Source organism: Nelusetta ayraudi, unplaced genomic scaffold (genome assembly GCF_046127955.1).
Source record: "Nelusetta ayraudi isolate G7.1 ecotype Tasmania unplaced genomic scaffold, CSIRO-AGI_Nayr_v1 ptg000002l, whole genome shotgun sequence".
Lineage (NCBI taxonomy): Eukaryota > Metazoa > Chordata > Actinopteri > Tetraodontiformes > Monacanthidae > Nelusetta > Nelusetta ayraudi.
This window is the reverse complement of record NW_027466052.1, coordinates 1,567,501-1,585,000: the sequence shown is the minus strand read 5'-3', so window position 1 is coordinate 1,585,000 and position 17,500 is coordinate 1,567,501. Positions and strand designations below refer to the sequence as shown.

Sequence of the window (17,500 nt, the reverse complement as noted above, 5' to 3'; positions counted from 1 at the left end):
CAATACCGATACTGAATCAGATCGGATCGGGCAATCGTTGGTTATGGAAAACAGTCTTACAGATTCGATTTTTGTACATAAAACATAAAAAAAAAAATATGCACACCTCTAGCCCCGTTTTTTAAAAGGATGCTATTTTCCTTCCTCACTTTATTTTTCATATTTTCTTGCGAGGGGGGGGCGGAACTGCCGGTGACATTCTTTTAATTAAAGCGGAGGTGGGGGGGAAGAAAGGATTGTTTTTGAGATAGATGCAAGGCACAGGATGGAACGCTGGATGAAAAGAAGTCAGTGGCGGTGTTTTGGGGGCGGGATTAAAGGCGAGCGAGCGCCGCAGACCCTCCCGTGCTCCCCCGCCCCCCGCCCGCTCCTGGCCGCCGCTGTAATGAACATTAGCGCTGCGGCATAAATTTAATGACCCGTGGAACAAACAGTCAGTGGCCGAGGCCGCGGACCGACGCTGAATGCTAAGTGGCTCTATTATTAATACCAGCTTGTTGCAGATGCTGCTGTGTAAACACACTGTGAGTCAGTTTCCCCTTTAAACACACACACGCACGTACACGCACGTACACGCACACACACACATTGATGGCACGTGGCTGCTTAATGGCATACCTAAGAGGAGGATATGAATGGTAGTGCAGCTAATGGATGAGCAGGTTCACCACCTTCTTGATAATGACCAGCTTAGCAACAGGACGGGCGAGCGGGCGCTAATGAATGGGTGCTGCATGCTGCTTTAAAAATTAAATCTGTGTGTGTGTGTGCAACATCAGCGGCCGGCCAGTGCGCCATCTATTGACATGTGACCCATTTGTTGCCAGCTGTGATCCATGCGCGTTTGTTTGATAGCTGGTTCGAAATATTTTGCTGGGAGAAGAAGATGTGCAGAACCGCTTAATTGTTGTGGAACTGCAGATGTGAATCTTTGTGTGACTCACGATTTGACTGGATTCTGATTCCTGAGATTCCAAAATCGTAGAGGATAAGAACCACGATCTTGTCTTTGTCTTTTCTGGGGTTTGCGCACCGCTGTGTTTGTGGGCAAAGTAAAAGATCCAGATCCAGATCCTGATCCTGATCCCGAGCAGGACCTCAGGGGCCTTCTGTCCTGTCCCTTGGTGCCCTGTGAGAGGATAAATGAATATTTGAAGAGCGAAGGAACCCGCTTGTCCCCTGATGCTTCGGCCTTCAGCATCTTTAGCTGCAGCTTTTCTTTCTTTTTGATTTATTTATTTTAAGACATCTTTTTTTCCTCCTCCTCCTCCTCCTAAAAATAGAGCGACCAACCTGAAGGATTTGGATGAATAAGTCATGCAAGCGGGAGTGACAACAGGGTCTGCAGACAGGAAACACTGAAGTGCTGTGGGTTTTTTTACTTGATGGCCACGAGCAGCTTTTAACAGAGGAGGGAAAACATGAATGATTCAGGAGCATCAAAAGCGTGTTGTTGCTTTGTGCAGCATCATGTCTTACTTCTTATCCTTCATGAGTCTGGATCTTGAATTTATTCTTGTCCTGGCACTTTGAATTGAGAGGTACTTAAAAAAACAAACAAAAAAAACCTCTAATTTGTGTTATTTGTGTACCGTTTTGTTTTTGTGACCTGGCAGAGAAAGTTTAACTCACCTCAGGTTTTCATTTGTCTCAATTTTATTGACGTTATTTATTGCACAGCCTGAGCTTGAGTGAATGGAGAACCTTTGATCTAACTGTTTTCTGTTTTTGATGCCATAATTTGCCTACTTATGACCACACTTTCCCCCTGTATGAATTTTTTTAATTCTGGAGTCACGTCAATCGAGTATCAACTTTAAAATGAACTATGACCCCAATAATCAGAATCTAATTGTGAGACACCCAAAGATTCACATCCCTGGTTTTCACCCTGTAGCCAATCTTGATAAAGGATTGATTGATTTTTAGGTTGCTGGTTCCTTTTACGAGTATTAACTTCTTTATTTTTAACTTCTCATTAATTTTACAAAAGGCAACAAGCATTAGTTTTGTTTTTTGTTTTCGATCCTCTTGATCAGATAAAACTTTATTGATGCCTTCGGAGAGGTTACCTGACACCATGCAGATTAAAAGTGAAAAGTGTGTGTGTGTGTGTGTGTGTGTGTGTGTGTGTGTGTGTGTGTGTGTGTGTGTGTGTGTGTGTGTGTGTGTGTGTGTGTGAGGCGCATCCGCAGTGAGAAAATCAATCAATCCATCAATCACTCAATTACGGCAGTAGCTCAGTCAGCAGAAGTCTGAGTCTCTTCCCTTCCTTCCCGCTGACCTCTGACCTTTGACCTCTGCCAGGAAGACAAGACTCCAGGGTGTCGGCAAGATCGTAAAATAATAATAATGCTGGCCTTTTTTTATCGGGGCTGTCAGCATTAGCGCATTTATGACGACATTAACTATGAGTCATGACGCTCATTTTTTAAAATTGCATTTTAATGCAATTCAGCCTATTTTGTCCCTTCCGTTCACCCGTAGTTCGGGTTCCCAAACTGTAGGTGGGGCTATGTTTGGATGCTGCATCCTGCTAAGGTTGTTTACGCAACGTTTTGTGCAATTCACGCGAAACATCAAGGAGCAGCCCTCATCACTCACACCTGTGGATAAAAGTACATCGATATATGGGTCTAGATCAAGAAAACTACGGCCCGGGGGCCATATGTGGCCCGTTAAGCTTTTTAATCCGGTCCACTGAACTTGAAGAATTTATATTAATAGTGAGTCATAAAATGGCTGTATTTCACCCATTTTTTGTGTTTTCAGAGTCATTTCAATAAAGAGCTAAATACCGTGGGTAAGAAAGTTTTCCCACCCCTGTCCTAGATGCACCCTTTTTAAGGAAGTAATAATAATAGCAAAAATTTGAAAAACTCTCACCTTTTGTTTTTATTTTATTCTCTCTTTGTGTTCACTTGGCTCCCAGTTAAGAAACTCTGGTAAGAATTGCTTTACATTCATATGGACACAAAAAGTGTCTTGATACATGAAAAGAATTACAACATTTTTAACGTGCAAATGAAATTGAAAGCGATTAATCGCAATTAAAAATTTTGCTGATCTCAAATTGTAAGGGGCAGATGGAGGCTGGTGGTGCCAGCAGAATAAAACAAGTACAAGTTCTTTGTGTTGCTTCACAGTCGTTCCACAGCGCATGAATAACTTCATGGAATATATAATAAATATATAGTGCCATGTGGATTTACTGCAGAAGTCAAAGTAAAAAACACACACACACATATATGGCTGTAGTTCCTTTTGTGTATACACTGCCTGTTCCACTTTGTTTGTGCGCGCGTTTCTGTTTGTGCTCCTTTGTGCCACAAACCCTTGAGACCAACAATCCCACTTTGTGAGCCTTTTCTTTCTTCCTTCCTGTTGTCGTTCATTGCCGCCCTCCAGCAGCGTCCAGCCGCTTGTAAAGGTCGACACAATGAAGGGCCTCGTCGCGGCCCTTCCTGTTGCCATTGACACAACCCTCTCCCCCTCCTCTTCCCCGACCTTTGACCTCCAGGGGAAATCTTATTCCTGTTAGGACAAGACTGCTGGTTTTGACAGGAGTCCGTGAGAAAGAAGGGGAAAAAAAATCTGTTTGATCCTGAAAGGCAGCCTGGGAAAGAAAAAAAAAACTTGAGTTGAGGCAGTGATGGATGACACTTGTTAACCGGACGTGAGTGATGATGAGGGGGGGGAAAGCGTTGGATAAATTGGTAAAGGGAAAAGAAATGGAATGGGGGTGAGGGGGTCAGTTGGTTGTGTTGGAGGAGAATTATTTAAAGAAGAGGAGGAAAAAAAGACCAGTGAAAGCTAATTGGAAGCGACTCTCAGGTCCTGTCCAAATGGGAACGTCTTTTGGTGGAAACAGTAAAGTATTTAATTTCGGTCCCCCGAAACGGTATTTTTTGACAACGGGTCCCAGAGTGGGAAAATCCGACAACGCCGTTTTGTCACATCGTTGCCGTCTGGACAGTGAAAACGGCTTTTCCTTGTAAAAACGATGTCGTCATCGCACCGTCACTGTCACGTGACCGGAAAAAAACAAGGCATGCAAGGCGGCGGCAGCGACACAAACAACAACAACAGCGGTGGCGGCGAGCGGAGTTGTCTCGGTATTGCAGGCGCTTCAAGGTTTGTTGGCGTAGTACGAATTCCACCTCGTCGTCGGTCCACACAAGAGACTCTGTTTTTTTTCCCTCCACTCGCCATTGTTTCTTTTTCGTGTTTGGCGTGTAGCGGGAACAAGCTTATTTTTATATTCTGGGTCCGTTGGCTGTGTCAGCGTCTGTTAACAGCGCCACGTTTCGGTGTGGTATACGCATTACATTGTTTTCACCCACTGTGTGGACGCGACTTTTTTCGACCCCGGGAAAGAAAAAAAAACGTTCCCTTGTGGACGGGGCCTCAGGATTACAGCAGCTGTTGCTGCCATAATGGGGAAAAATGGGGCTCGGTCTCGTGTGATTAGGAGCTATTTTTACGGTTTGCATCATAATTTTCAAGTTATGAAATGAAACTATCACATTATATTGTGTGAGAGTGTAATTACTTGAACAGTTTTGCATTTTTGCGTGAAAGTTTTCCTGTTTTCACGTTGAACTCTCAACGTCAAAGTTTCACATTTTCAAGTGATAATTTTCACCTTTTTTCACAATAATTTTCCCGTTATTTCATGATAACAAACCGAAAGTAAACTGAACGATGAGCATACATAAGAAAGAGTTCAAGACACGGTGAGATCCTGAACATGTTTTGCACGATGACATCAATGACGTTAATATTCGCATGTGTACCCTGAGGAGGATTTTGGAAGCTTATTGCTGCTTTCCTCCTTTCGTTCATGTCCGATTCGTCATTATGAAATTACGTACGTGAAAATTATGTAGTAAAAACGTGAAACTTGTCGCGATTTACGTGATACTGAGTCCTTTTTCACACAGTAAAAATACTCGTGTTCCGAAGAGGAAACCCACCTTCAGCGTTGGAACCCTGAAGCTCTCAATTAAAAACACTTGTGTTCGTTCTAGCACTCATTGTTTTTTGTTTGTTTTTTTCATTCTTGTATTTCTTCCTTTTTTTCTTTGCTTTGCTCTCGGCGTAGTGTAGTAAATGAAGAACTTTGAAATTGTCAAAAAGATTTTTTTTTTTTTTTAATTATTTATTTTACCTCCGCTCTCCTCTTTTTCTAATTTTCCTGATTAACTGGGAGTCCTGGCAGCTCTACACACACACACACACACACACACAGCAGCCAGGTGTGGACAGGTGTGTGTGTGTGTGTGTTAGAGAGAGAGAGAGAGAGACCTTGGAGTCCAGATGAAACCTCGTCTGTCAGGTCGGGAACACTCACCCATTTCCCAGAGATATTATCCCTCCCCTCCCCTCTGCCTTTTTTTTCTTCTTACCCCCACCCATCTTCCCACCCCTCCCCCACCTCGCACCTCCCCCATTGTTCCCAAGGATCAAGTGCAGTGGGGTTGGGGGTCGGGGGGGGATCAGGGCTGGAAGGAGGTAATGGAACCCTGAATTAGTCCCTTGTTGTCTGTCTGCTGACCCCACCACCACCACCACTACCACCCCCACTTCCTGTCTCTGTGTAGCCAGGTGCTCAGGTGTAGACCAAACAAGCTCCACTCCACCTGCTACATCTGCAGGTTGGAGTCCAGCAGCAGCACAAAACTACTGGTACTAAAACACGGAGACACTCCCATCCTGATCGGATCAGAAACGAATGAATCGTCTTTGTGCTTTAAATGCGTCCGATAAAGACAAAGTCCATCGCAGTGTCCGCCAGCCAGGATATCAAGAGGTGGCAAGTAGACAAGTACAGATACTTTGTTACTGTACCTCAGTAGATTTTTCAGCTATCTGTACTTTACCTGTGTATTTCTTTTTCTGACAACTTTTTACTTTGACTTCCTGCATTTGTGCACAAATATCTGTACTTTCTACTGCTGACAAAAACATGCTGGTTACTTTTGTGTTTTAAAAGTTAATATTCACTTATTATGTATTCTAGTTGTTGCTTGAAGTGGAGCTTTTTGAACTCTGCTGTTGTGTAGTTGATTATTAAAGTGGATGATATTTTAGAGTGATTGTTTTAGAGGACCTCGGCTTTGGTGTCACTGTTCAGTACGTTTTCAGTACAGAAAAATAAATTAATATTGATTATTGTTATTAAAAGTGTCAACATCCAATAATATGAGTGCTCACATATGCAGTAGTATTAAGAGTACTAAAGCTGTTTAAAATTTTTCATTTCACAAAATTATCAACACATATATTGTTTTCTTAATGAAAGTACAATTACAAGTATATTTTAGAAACTATGCTTTCTTTTACTTGGGTAAAGGGGTTGAATCAGTACTTTTACAAGGGTATTTTCTTACACAAGTATCCGTGCATTTACTGAAGTAGAAAACGCAAAGGCTTTTGCCGCCAAGTCGGGTATGCTAAGTCTGCTAACGTGCTAACACTGCTGTAATTGGCTGACTGCTGGGAGATTAATCCATTCCTCACTCCATCAGTCACTGGACACAGGCTATTAGACACACACACACACACACACACACACACACACACACACACACACACACACACACACACACACACACACACCTTCACCCCAAAGTTTACTAAGGTGGCCTTGGTGGTTGTTGAGAGGCCATTTGTCAAAAAAAAAAAAAAAACAAGTCCCCACTTGGCTCCTTTTAATAAGGCTACCTGGGCCCTGGGGGTCACACACACACACACAGCCCTGAGTGTGAGCCACTGCTGCCCCCACAAGGCTGATGAAAGTCCCATTAACAAGGCCTTCTCATTGGCTCTGACAGGTTGATCAAGTAGCCCCTCCCCCTCCTTACACCCACGACCCCGGGGCCCACTCTGCACTCTGGGGTCACACACACACACACACCCCTCTCCTGTTGTCTTGGATGCAGCTTGTTTGTGTGTGATATCCCAGGATGCACCTGTTCTCCAGCCTTCAGCTGCAGCAGCAGCATCATACTTTACCTGAGACATGTTTCGATTTTTATCTCTGCTCTCTGCACGACCTCTGTGTGTGTGTGTGTGTGTGTGTGTGTGTGTGTGTGTGTGTGTGTGTGTGTGTGTGTGTGTGTGTGTGTGTGTGTTGTTTTTCAGGTTTATTATTATCATCATTATTAATATTATTATTATTCATTGTTATTATGATTATTGTTCCTTGTAGTCCTAAGAGGAGGAGTAGTAATAATAATAATAATAATAATAATAATAATAATAGTAGTAGTAGTTATAAATAATTGTAAGATAAATCGCCATCTCTTTATAAATCCTACACCCACAGGAGTGGGTCACTTCCTGTCTCGTTGCTCAGCTAAAACCGTTTTCCAGTGGCCGCTTGAGGTACTGCAGCCAAAAGCCTGATCCCCATAGATGCAATGCAAAAATAAACGCTAGAGGCATGATGGGAAGTGACCCTGCTGCGTCATGCTCTCTGGGGGCCACATGATGCGGAAGTGACCCGCAAGCCAACTGAAAATGGCAGAAATTTTTCAACGTATACTCTCACTAGCTACGTAGCTAGCTAGGTAGCTAGTGACTCAAGTGAAATGAATGGGTTGCCATATTTGGATCCTGGGGGCCACAGCCCCCCTTTAACTTCCAACAGATCAGTTCTGATCCCGTGTGACTTGAGTCATTTTTGACTGAAGAAATTTTGAATATTGATACATTTTTTCTATTGTTTATTTATTTATATTTATATAATCTTTCTCTCTCCACATACAGTATATATTACATTTTTTCTGAATAAATATTTCTTTCTTTTTTTTATTTCTATCTATATTTATTATCATTATTATCATTATCACTATTATTATATACTTGCCATCCAGACGTCCCTCAGACTGACGGACCTCTGGCAGCTTGACTTTCTGCTTATACTCCTCACTCCCTGTCTTCCCTCCCTGCCTCCCTGCCTCCCTCCCCCCTCTTCCCTCCTGTCTCCAACCTTTCATCCGCTTCTTTCTTTCTTATCCTTCCTTTCCGTTTCTTTCTCTTTCTGCGGATGCTGCTCCGCCTTTCGAGACGCTGCAGCCTTTTGTTGCCACGGTGACGTGCTCCAGATGGAGGGAGTGTGTCACACACACACACACACAGTCACTGCAGCAGCAGCACAGTACAATAAAACCCGTCTCTTCTCCTTCAAGCGGCCAAGGTTTACCTATGATGCCCTTAGAGGTATGAGAGGTGTGTGTGGGTGTGGCCTGCAGTGGGCGCGGCTGCTCTTTAAAGAACAAGAAAAGAGAAAAAGCAGGACAAATGTATGTAATCAAAGTTTATCTATCACATTTCTTCTTCTCTTTTGTTTGCTTTTGTTTTGTTTTGTTATCCTGCTGGTGGCAGGAAAATTAAAAAACACTTTTCCGTTTTTACAAAGTGCAGCCTGGTCTGAGTGAACACGTTTTTTGTTTTTTTGGGGGGGTTTCTTTTTCTTTTTTTTAGGGTTTTGTTTTTTTCTTTTTTTTAGGGTTTGCATTTTATTTTGTGTTTTCAATACAGTTTGCCACTTTGCTCCTTTTTCAGGTGCAGGTTTGAAGGTTTCTAACTGTCAAAAATCAGACTGTTAAGTAGAATACTTTGGTTTGTTTTTTTTCGTGATGTTTCTGTGACCTTCTGACCTTCCTACTGGTTGGAAAGGTGCTGCTGCTGTGGACCAGAGTGTTTCCACTACTCACTGGCTGTGTTGTTTTCATTTAGCAAACATCTCTAATGTGTGGAAGGTAGAAAATCCCTCCACCACTTCCTCCTCCTCCTCCTCCATCCGTCAGACTGCCATTCCCTGGACTGGTGTGATTAGCTGTAATTAATCAGCTGAGTCGCTGGCCTCGGCCCTCGGCTGCACACCTCACATTTCATTTTTAACCTCATCGCTCAGCGAGACGGCCAGGCGACGACTGAGCGAGCACGACGGGGGAAGCGGGGGGGGGGGGGGCTCTGTCTAGTCTCACAGCATAAAAAACTCCCATGACTGTCGATGCAGGTGTGTGTGTGTGTGTGTGTGTGTGTGTGTGTGTGTGTGTGTGTGTGTGTGTGTATATATGTATGTGTATGTATATATGTATGTGTATGTGTATATATATATATGTATGTATGTATGTATATGTATATATATATATATGTATGTATGTATGTATATGTATATATATATATATACATACATACACATTTGTATACATATATACTGCGTGTGTGTGTGATGTATTTTTGTATGTATGTATGTATAGATATACGTATACATACATATACGTATAGGTATATACATATATATGTGCTGTATATGTGTTTGTATGTACTGTATATATGTTCATATACGCTGATGATGATGATGATGATGAGATAGTCATGGTTGGGATAATGATGATGGTATTGATGCTGATGATGATGGTTGTGATAGGGGTGGTGATGATGAAGATGATGATGATGATGATGGTCATGGTTGGGATGACAATGGTGATGCTGATGACTGATGATGATGATGGTGGTGCTAATGATGATGATGATGACGATAATGGTATTGATGCTGCTGCTGATGATATTGATGCTGATGATGATGATGTCATCACTCCCGGGGTGTCTTCAGGACTCCGTGGTTCAACGGTTGGGGCTTCAACCTTCCTCGTGGTCAGTCTCTGCTGGACAAGTGGAACCTGGTGCCCGAAGGCGTCGACATCCTGATGACCCACGGACCTCCGCTGGGTGAGTCCAGTCAGTGGCCAATCACAGGCTAGCCCCGCCCCCCCTGGCCCGCATGCCTAATGAGGTCTAGTACCTCGTTATTAAAAAGTGTGTGTGTGTTGATTTTTTGTCTACAGTGTTTAGTTAGATTAGTTTAGTTAGTTTTAGTTTCTTGTTCACAGTTTAGCCTCAGGACCAAGAAAAAAAAAAACATTTTCCTAAAAAAAACTTTAAGGCAAATGTTTTTTCTTTTTCTGTTTTTCTTTTAATTGTAATATATTAATGTAAAGGAATTTCAAAGTCATTTGTCTCTTGAGTTTATGGGGTTTTTTCTCTCTCTTTGACTATGCATAAGTGGAGCAAATATTTGGCTAAATGTTCATTTTTTATGTATTTTTTTTTAATTGCATCGCTTTTGTTGGTTAACATGAGTGCAAATCAGCAGTGAGAGACAGGTTTTAAACACCCACACACACACAAAGCAATAGATGACTTTATGTGATTCATTGACTTGCAACAGCAAGATGCCATTAGCACAGCGCCCCCAGGTGGCCGGTCTAGTCTGGGCAGTCATGCGCATGGTTGTGATCATTCACTAGTAGTTACACAAGTCATAAATTCACTAAATAATAAATAGCAAGTGATGGAAACACAGGGAAAAATGATCTTCTGAAAGTGTGTGTGTATGTTTCCACATGTGTGTGTGTTTAGGCTTCCGTGACTGGGTTCCTAAGGAGCTGCAGCGGGTCGGCTGTGTGGAGCTGCTCAACACGGTCCAGAAGAGGGTCCGACCCAAACTGCACGCCTTCGGAGGAATCCACGAAGGTAGATAGAGAGAGCGAGAGAGAGAGACACCATAAGACGAATGGAGATATTAATAATGACAATGATGATGATTCATTCATTCATATATTTTACTGCTCCACTCTCAAGATTTCCTTATGTTAAATCAGTAGAACCAAGTGGTGTAAACGGGAATGTGGATCTTTGGGTCACTCACAAATTGATTCAAAATTGATTGAAAAACAATTCTCAATTCAAATCGATTTTTGATTCAAAAATTGATACAGTGCATAGTGTGTTAATGAATATTAGTATCATTACTATAGCATTAAAACACAATATAGTCTGTGCAATGTATGTAATGTTATGCTAATAAAATGGTAATAAAATAAAACCTCAAGCTAGCTGAGGCCAGTTGAAGCTAGCTGAGGCTAGCTGAGGCTAGCTGATGCTGGCAGGGGAATACAAAGCGAGCCCTTTTCTCCCAGAAAGCAGTGCCAACGGATGAGAGCTGCTGTTGTTTGCAGCAATTTAACTAGCTTAGCCACGTAGCGCTTGCTGCAGCAACGCCGTGTACGGACAGAAGCCTGTGAGGGCCACGCACCTCACAAGAGAGGGTGGGGGGAAAAAAAAGTTTTGTTTTGTTTTTTTCAAACTTTTTAAATCAATATAGAATTGTAGAGGAGTAAAAAATAAATAAATAAGGTGAAGAAGAAGAAGAATGTCTGTTATTTATCCCACATTGGAGAAAATTGCATCATATAACAGCGTATACAGCGCTAAGAGAATATTTCAAACGAATGCAAAGTGAATCAGAAAGAAATAAGAAATAAAATATATATACAAGTTATTTACATCCCCCCCTACCCCCAGGTTACGGCATCATGACGGACGGCTACACTACCTTCATCAACGCCTCCACCTGCACTGTCAGCTTCCAGCCCACCAACCCCCCCATTGTCTTCGACCTGCCCAACCCACCCAGCTCCTGAGGGGGAGGGGCGAGGGATGGAGGGAGGGAGGGAGGCTCACCAGCCAGCAGGATGAACTACTTCTGTCGTTTTTTTGTTTTTGTTTTTCTAGAAATACGTCGAGGTTTTGAAGAAAAAAAATAACTGTTAAAAAAAATAATTGCAAAAAAGCAACAAAAAAACAAATCTAACTGTTTTCTTTGCATTGCAAAGGTTTTTATTTTGGAGGGGTGGTGGGATTGGGGAATTCGGGGTGGGGGGAGGGCTTCTCCTCCAAGCTGTGGACTTGAGGGGAGGTGGAGGGGGAGCTGTGGTGGGCGGGGCTTCAAGCCCGGGACGTTCAAAAGGAGAAAACCAGTTGTTTTTCTGTTGTTCTCTTCTGTTTGTTTTGTGTGAAAAAAAGTTGTTTTTTTCACTCTGTGCCAATAATGCAACACACTTTTAAAGTGATGTAATTCTTTAGTTTTTTGGGGATTTTTGTTTCCTTTCACAACTTAAATTAATAAAGAAATGATTTGGAATCACAGGAAATGTTAAATTTCATAAATATTTTTTTCGTCCCCCTTTTCCCTGTTTCTTTTCCCACCAGGCGATATTTTTTTGTATTCTTTTACTTTTTTTTTATTATTTGTGTGTGTGTGTGTGTGTGTGTGTGTGTGTCTACGTGCATGCGTGCGTGCGTGCGTGTGTGTGTGTGTGTGTGTGGTTAAACAATCTTGCTCTTGATAAAAACATTTGGTTTCCATCTGTAAAGATAAAGTGACGCTTTGTGAATTTGTAGAATTTCCATATTTTTCCGGGTGGCCGTCAACCGCAGCAGCAGTCACAGCAGCAGATGCTGTCGTTTGTTTTTTGTGTTTGGTTTTTTTTTCTGTTAATTTCCTCAATTCCTATTGGCTGACATGGACGCTGCCTTAAACTTGCTTTAATGTTCTCAGCTAGAGCTCCTCCCCCTCACCAAACACACATACGCACGCACGCACGCACTCACTCATTCACTCACTCTCTCGCGCGCTCACACACACACACACACACACACACACACACACACACACAGTCCTTATTTATTGACCATCTCAAGCTACAGACTCAAACACTCGATTCAACTAAATAATTTGGTGTCATGGATCATTATTATTATTAATATTATTATTATTATTATTGTTATTATTATTACTGATTGAATTTGGGAAAAAAAATGTATGTACAAAATATATAGTAAGTATATATTATATATTCATGTTGTAAAACTTCTGTACTAAAAGTTGTGTTTTTGGAGGAAGACAATTGGTCGATACGTTTCTGTGCCATCAGACTCGACATTTGCTTTTTTTTTTTTCCTTTGTTTGTTTCCCTCCTGCCGTCGACTGCCCTCCCCACCAGACCACTCCTCTTCCCCCCAACAGGTGCCGCTTGTTGCTCCGCCCCTTTTCTCCTGCGGACCAGACAAAGACACCTGGCTAAAAAAAAAAAGAAAAAAAACCTTCAGTTCCTTGTAAATCTGATCTTTTGTGTCAAAAATTGCTTTTTTGTTGTTTTTTTCTCTCTGATTTTTTTTTTTTTTAATTTTTTTGCACTCTGTGTAAATGCAATCTTGCTAGCACAAAAAAAAGAAGAAATGTTGCCAATAGTTTGTGTGGATGCCGCCGCTGTAAATGCTCTCTGCGTGCTCTCCTCTCTTCTCAGCCTCTTTTCGGTTTTTCTGTTTCTGTTTTTTGGTTGGTTCTTTTTCAGACCCCGCCCCACTCCACCTTCCCCCCCTTACCTTTTCTTGGAAATGTTAGTTTTTTTTTCTTTCAGTTCATTGTGATATATTTAGCTGCCTTTATATGCAAATAAAATTGCAAAGATTTGTACTTGTGAGTCACTGCCTTGAAATGCTTCTCTGAAATCTTTCTCACTGGTTGAAAAATGTGAAGCACCAAATCAGGAGTGACAATGTTTTTGAGAATGTTTGTAAAGGGGTGAATAATCAGCTGAATACGATGACCACAATGAGCATCACAACTGGGCGATTTGGAGCTAAGGCACCCAAGCCCATACCATCGGCGTACAGTATGCTCTGAACAACAGAGCAAGGAAGATCCAGCGCCTCAGGGAAGAGCTCCAGCTGTTGAAGAGGCAGGACAATACAGCAGGGGAAATTGAGCAAGCCGGCCTAGCAGACCTGAGAGCAATCCTAAGGAAACCACTCTTGTCCCTGCCAACAGCAGAGTTCCACAGGAGGAGGCGGAAAGGGAGAGCCAGGAAGAGGGCAGCTTTTCTGGCCAATTTCTTCAAGTTGACCAAGCAGCTCCTTGGCCAGAAGCAGTCTGACTGTTTCACCTGATCGAAGGAGGCTATCAACAACCACCTCAAGGCCATGTACAGTGGCCCCAGCGGAGAACAACCGCTAGGCCCATGCAATGCACTGACAACACCACAAGAGCAGTGGCTGCCCAGCTCCATCTACATCTGTCCAACCGTGAGCTCTATGAACCTCTTTAGTCAGCATACAGAACACGCCACAGCACTGAGACCACTCTGATCAAGATCACCAATGATCTCCTCATCGCTGCAGACTCCCGTAAAATCAGCATCCTCATCCTCCTTCACCTCCCTGCTGCCTTCGACACGGTTTGCCACACTATTCTCCTTAAACACCTTTCTGACCTCCTTGGCATTTCCGGCTCTGCACTGGCATGATTTCAATCTTACCTCACTAACAGAACCCAGTTTGTCACCCTCCATGGCTCCACCCCCCACCCCCAGTCAACCACGTCGTCCCTCAGGGCTGCATGCTTGGTCCCATTCTATTTCCCCTCAGCCAGATTATACGCCACCATGGTCTCAACTTCCACTGCTATGCTGACGATATCCAGCTTTATCTCAGCACATCACCATCCTCCCAGCTCCCCCCACAGTCTCTGGTCAACTGCCTTCATGCTCATGGTTGTGGCCCCCAAGCCTCTGCCCCAGAAGGTTGGAGATCTCATCACTGTTGATGGCTGTTCCATCAGACCAACCTCTGACAACACCCTCTCCTTCCAGTCCCACATCAAGTCCATCTGTTTTCCACCAACTCAAAAACACTTCCTGTCTCCGTCCCTAACGGTCCGACTCTGTTGCAGAGACGCTTATCCACGCTTTTATTACATCCCAGCTGGACTACTGCAATTGAGTCCTGTCTGGGGTTCCAAGTAAAACCCTTGACAGGCTCCAGTATGTGCAGAGCTAAGCTCAGAACTTTCGGGGACAGAGCTTTCAATGTGGCTGTCTCCTCTCTCTGGAACGCTCTCCGCTCCGAAATCTGGAACTCCCCGACTTTGAACAGTTTCAAATCTACGAAGTCCTCCCAAGCCCATCCAATCTGTGTCCCTGGCTCAAAATAGAAACACCTTCAATCCCCCTGTGTTCCAAGATAGGGAGGGCCGATGTCAATGAAGACATGACCAAGTCCTGAAATACATATACATACATGTATATGTACCCAGCCAACTCAACTCTGGAGCAGTGCAGATAATGACCTAAATATTTCTCAGATATTCAAAATTCAGAATTTTCTGATTGAAAAATCTGAATTTGTCAACTGAATTTCGTGCTAAAAAATTTTTTTTCCACCTCCTACTGAAGATTTCAGGTGACTAGAGAAGCTTGCCATGTCCTCATGTGCTGAACCTGGTCAGTGTGGCTGTCCTCTTTTTGACTTCTAGGTGTTAGGAGATGTTAATTAGCCGTTAGCCTGAATCACTCCTGCAGACAGCCTGCAGCTGTTTGTCACGTTAGCATCATCCGTCTGCTGCAAGCTGATACGTGTGTGTGTGTGTGTGTGTGTGTGTGTGTGTGTGTGTGTGTGTGTGTGTGTGTGTGTGTGTGTGTGTGTGTGTGTGTGTGTATGCGTATGCGTGTATGTGTGTGTGTGTGTGGCAGGGCTTATGCTGGTGCCAGCCTGCTGCATGCAGTCTTTACACCCAGCTAATTGCCTGCCGGTTGTGTTGTAGGTGATCCTGAGCCCTGTGAGTTGTCAGTGTATCTGTTGCAGATTTTCCGCATCGCTGCCCCCCTGTGGTGGAGCTCACTTAAAGCACCCTGACTGATTAACTGTCACTTTTTTTTTTATTAGGAAATTCTCCATTTGAGAACATGGAGGGATTTCAGGAGCGTTTTGGAAATTGTGGCCAATAGTTCATTCACATATTCTTGCACCAAAACACTCCATCTGTTCCTGCTCCAGCGTAACTGTCACATTTTCAAACCCATTGTGGCCCACCAGTCAAAGAGTTTGCCCACCCCTGGTTTCTAGTGTTGAAGGTTAAACTCATTCGGCGCCCTCTAGTGACTATTTTTTCCCCAGAAAAGCAACAAATTGTGACAAATCTAGTCACTTTTTTTTCTAATCACTTTTTCTGCTGTTCTTGGAGACTTTTGCCGAATCAGATGTGAAAAAAATCTATTGTTCTTCTGACCTTCTGACCCCGGAGAGCTGCACTGACCCCTGACCTCCATCACCGTGGCAAGTGTGTCAGTACCAGGAGTGGATGAAGCTGATTTAGAAACCATTGGTGCTCCTTCACATCCCTGCTGCGGTCATTTGTCTGATGATATACATATAATTGACCCTCTGTCTGATTCTTTTTTCATGTCTGTTCTCCTTCTCGGCCCCTCCATCAATCCTCCCACACCCCCGAGCGGCTCATTAATTGAAGTATTGTGAGTTTGAAAAATTACTGTAATTACACGTCTTGGTTTCCCATCCATTGTTTCAGTTGAGTTTAATTATGAAAAAACTGGCTGCCAGAAGGACGAGTTGAAACTCTCAACAATGAAATGGAGCTATTTGCAGCAGTAGCTCAGATAAAAAAAATTAAAGGTCCAGTGTGTAAAATTTTTTCAGGAAGCCCGGGATTGAAAGGTAGCCCGCCAGACAGCGCGCTTCGTATTTGGGGCACTGTCAGACGGCTTCCCTATAAAATGGCAGCTAACAAGGATTGTCCTATGTATAGTCTTATATACACATATGTACTGCGAGTAGACACTTCTATTAATGGATTTATGGGCAGTACATTTAGCTTTTACCAATATAAAAGTCATAAATCACGCCAAATTTTGCACATTGGGCCTCTGCATTAATGTGGTGTCCCACCCAACTCAAGAAGCACTGTCAAGCCAAAAGTAAAAAAACAAAAAATAAAAAAAAAACCCTGACCATTCTTGACAGCTAGAACTTCAAATATCGAAAATATAACTAAAAGTATAAACTTAAATATCATCATAAAGATTGGCATGAATTCACTGTATTAGTTCAGATTGCTTATTTCAGTTCCTATTTAGTTCCTTTTTCCCATCAATGACTCCTGAAAAGTTGGGATGCAATGACGTCATCTGGTGGCCAATGAAAAGTGAAGGGAAACTACAGCTGGCTGTAATTGAAAATATCAACCTAAAAGTATTTTTTCATTCAGCATCGATCAGCGCGCCTTTCCTCCACGTGTCTCTGCAGCGGCAGCAACAGCAGCAGACAGTCGGCGGTGGGTCGATACTGAAGGAGACGCAAACAGGCGGCCAAGCTCAGGGTCAATACTTGATTAATGTCTGATTAATGCTGATTAACTCCAGTCCTTTATAGCACCACCTGTTCATTAATAGACTGGAGAAGGAGGAGGAGGAGGTGGAAGGAGGTGGTTAAAGGAAGACGACCGAGGTTCCACATGATGTTTACTGGAGTTCCAGGAGGAGGCGCCAGGACGTGGGAGGAGGTGTGAGTAGGTGCAAGGAGGTGCAAGGAGGTGGTGTGAGGAGATGATGTAAGGAGTTGTGAGGAGGTGCGAGGAGGCATAAGTAGGTGTGAGGAGGTGCAAGCAGGTGGTCTGAGGAGGAGGTGCAAAGAAGCGTAAGGAGATGCGAGGAGGTGTGGGGAGGTGCGAGGAAGTGCAGGGAGGTAAGGACGTGTGAGGAGGTGGTATGAGGAGGCATATGGAGGTGCGGGGAGTTGTGAGGAAAAGAAGGGCAAGGAGGTGTTGTGAGGAGGAGGTGCGGACAGGTGT

At 43.3% G+C, this 17,500-nt stretch overlaps 1 protein-coding gene across 3 annotated transcripts in view; it reads left to right on the top strand.

Annotated features, from left to right (window-relative positions):
• Positions 1-13,333, top strand: part of mpped2a (metallophosphoesterase domain containing 2a) — a 45,242-nt gene extending 31,909 nt beyond the window's left edge. For all 3 annotated transcript variants that reach the window (XM_076035625.1, XM_076035702.1, XM_076035674.1), the window contains 3 exons: positions 9,629-9,744; positions 10,435-10,548; positions 11,380-13,333. In XM_076035625.1, coding sequence (XP_075891740.1) covers positions 9,629-9,744; positions 10,435-10,548; positions 11,380-11,498 — 349 coding nt within the window. In that variant the 3' untranslated portion in view covers positions 11,499-13,333. The remainder of the gene's footprint in view (positions 1-9,628; positions 9,745-10,434; positions 10,549-11,379) is intronic.
• Positions 13,334-17,500: the final 4,167 nt, after the last annotated feature.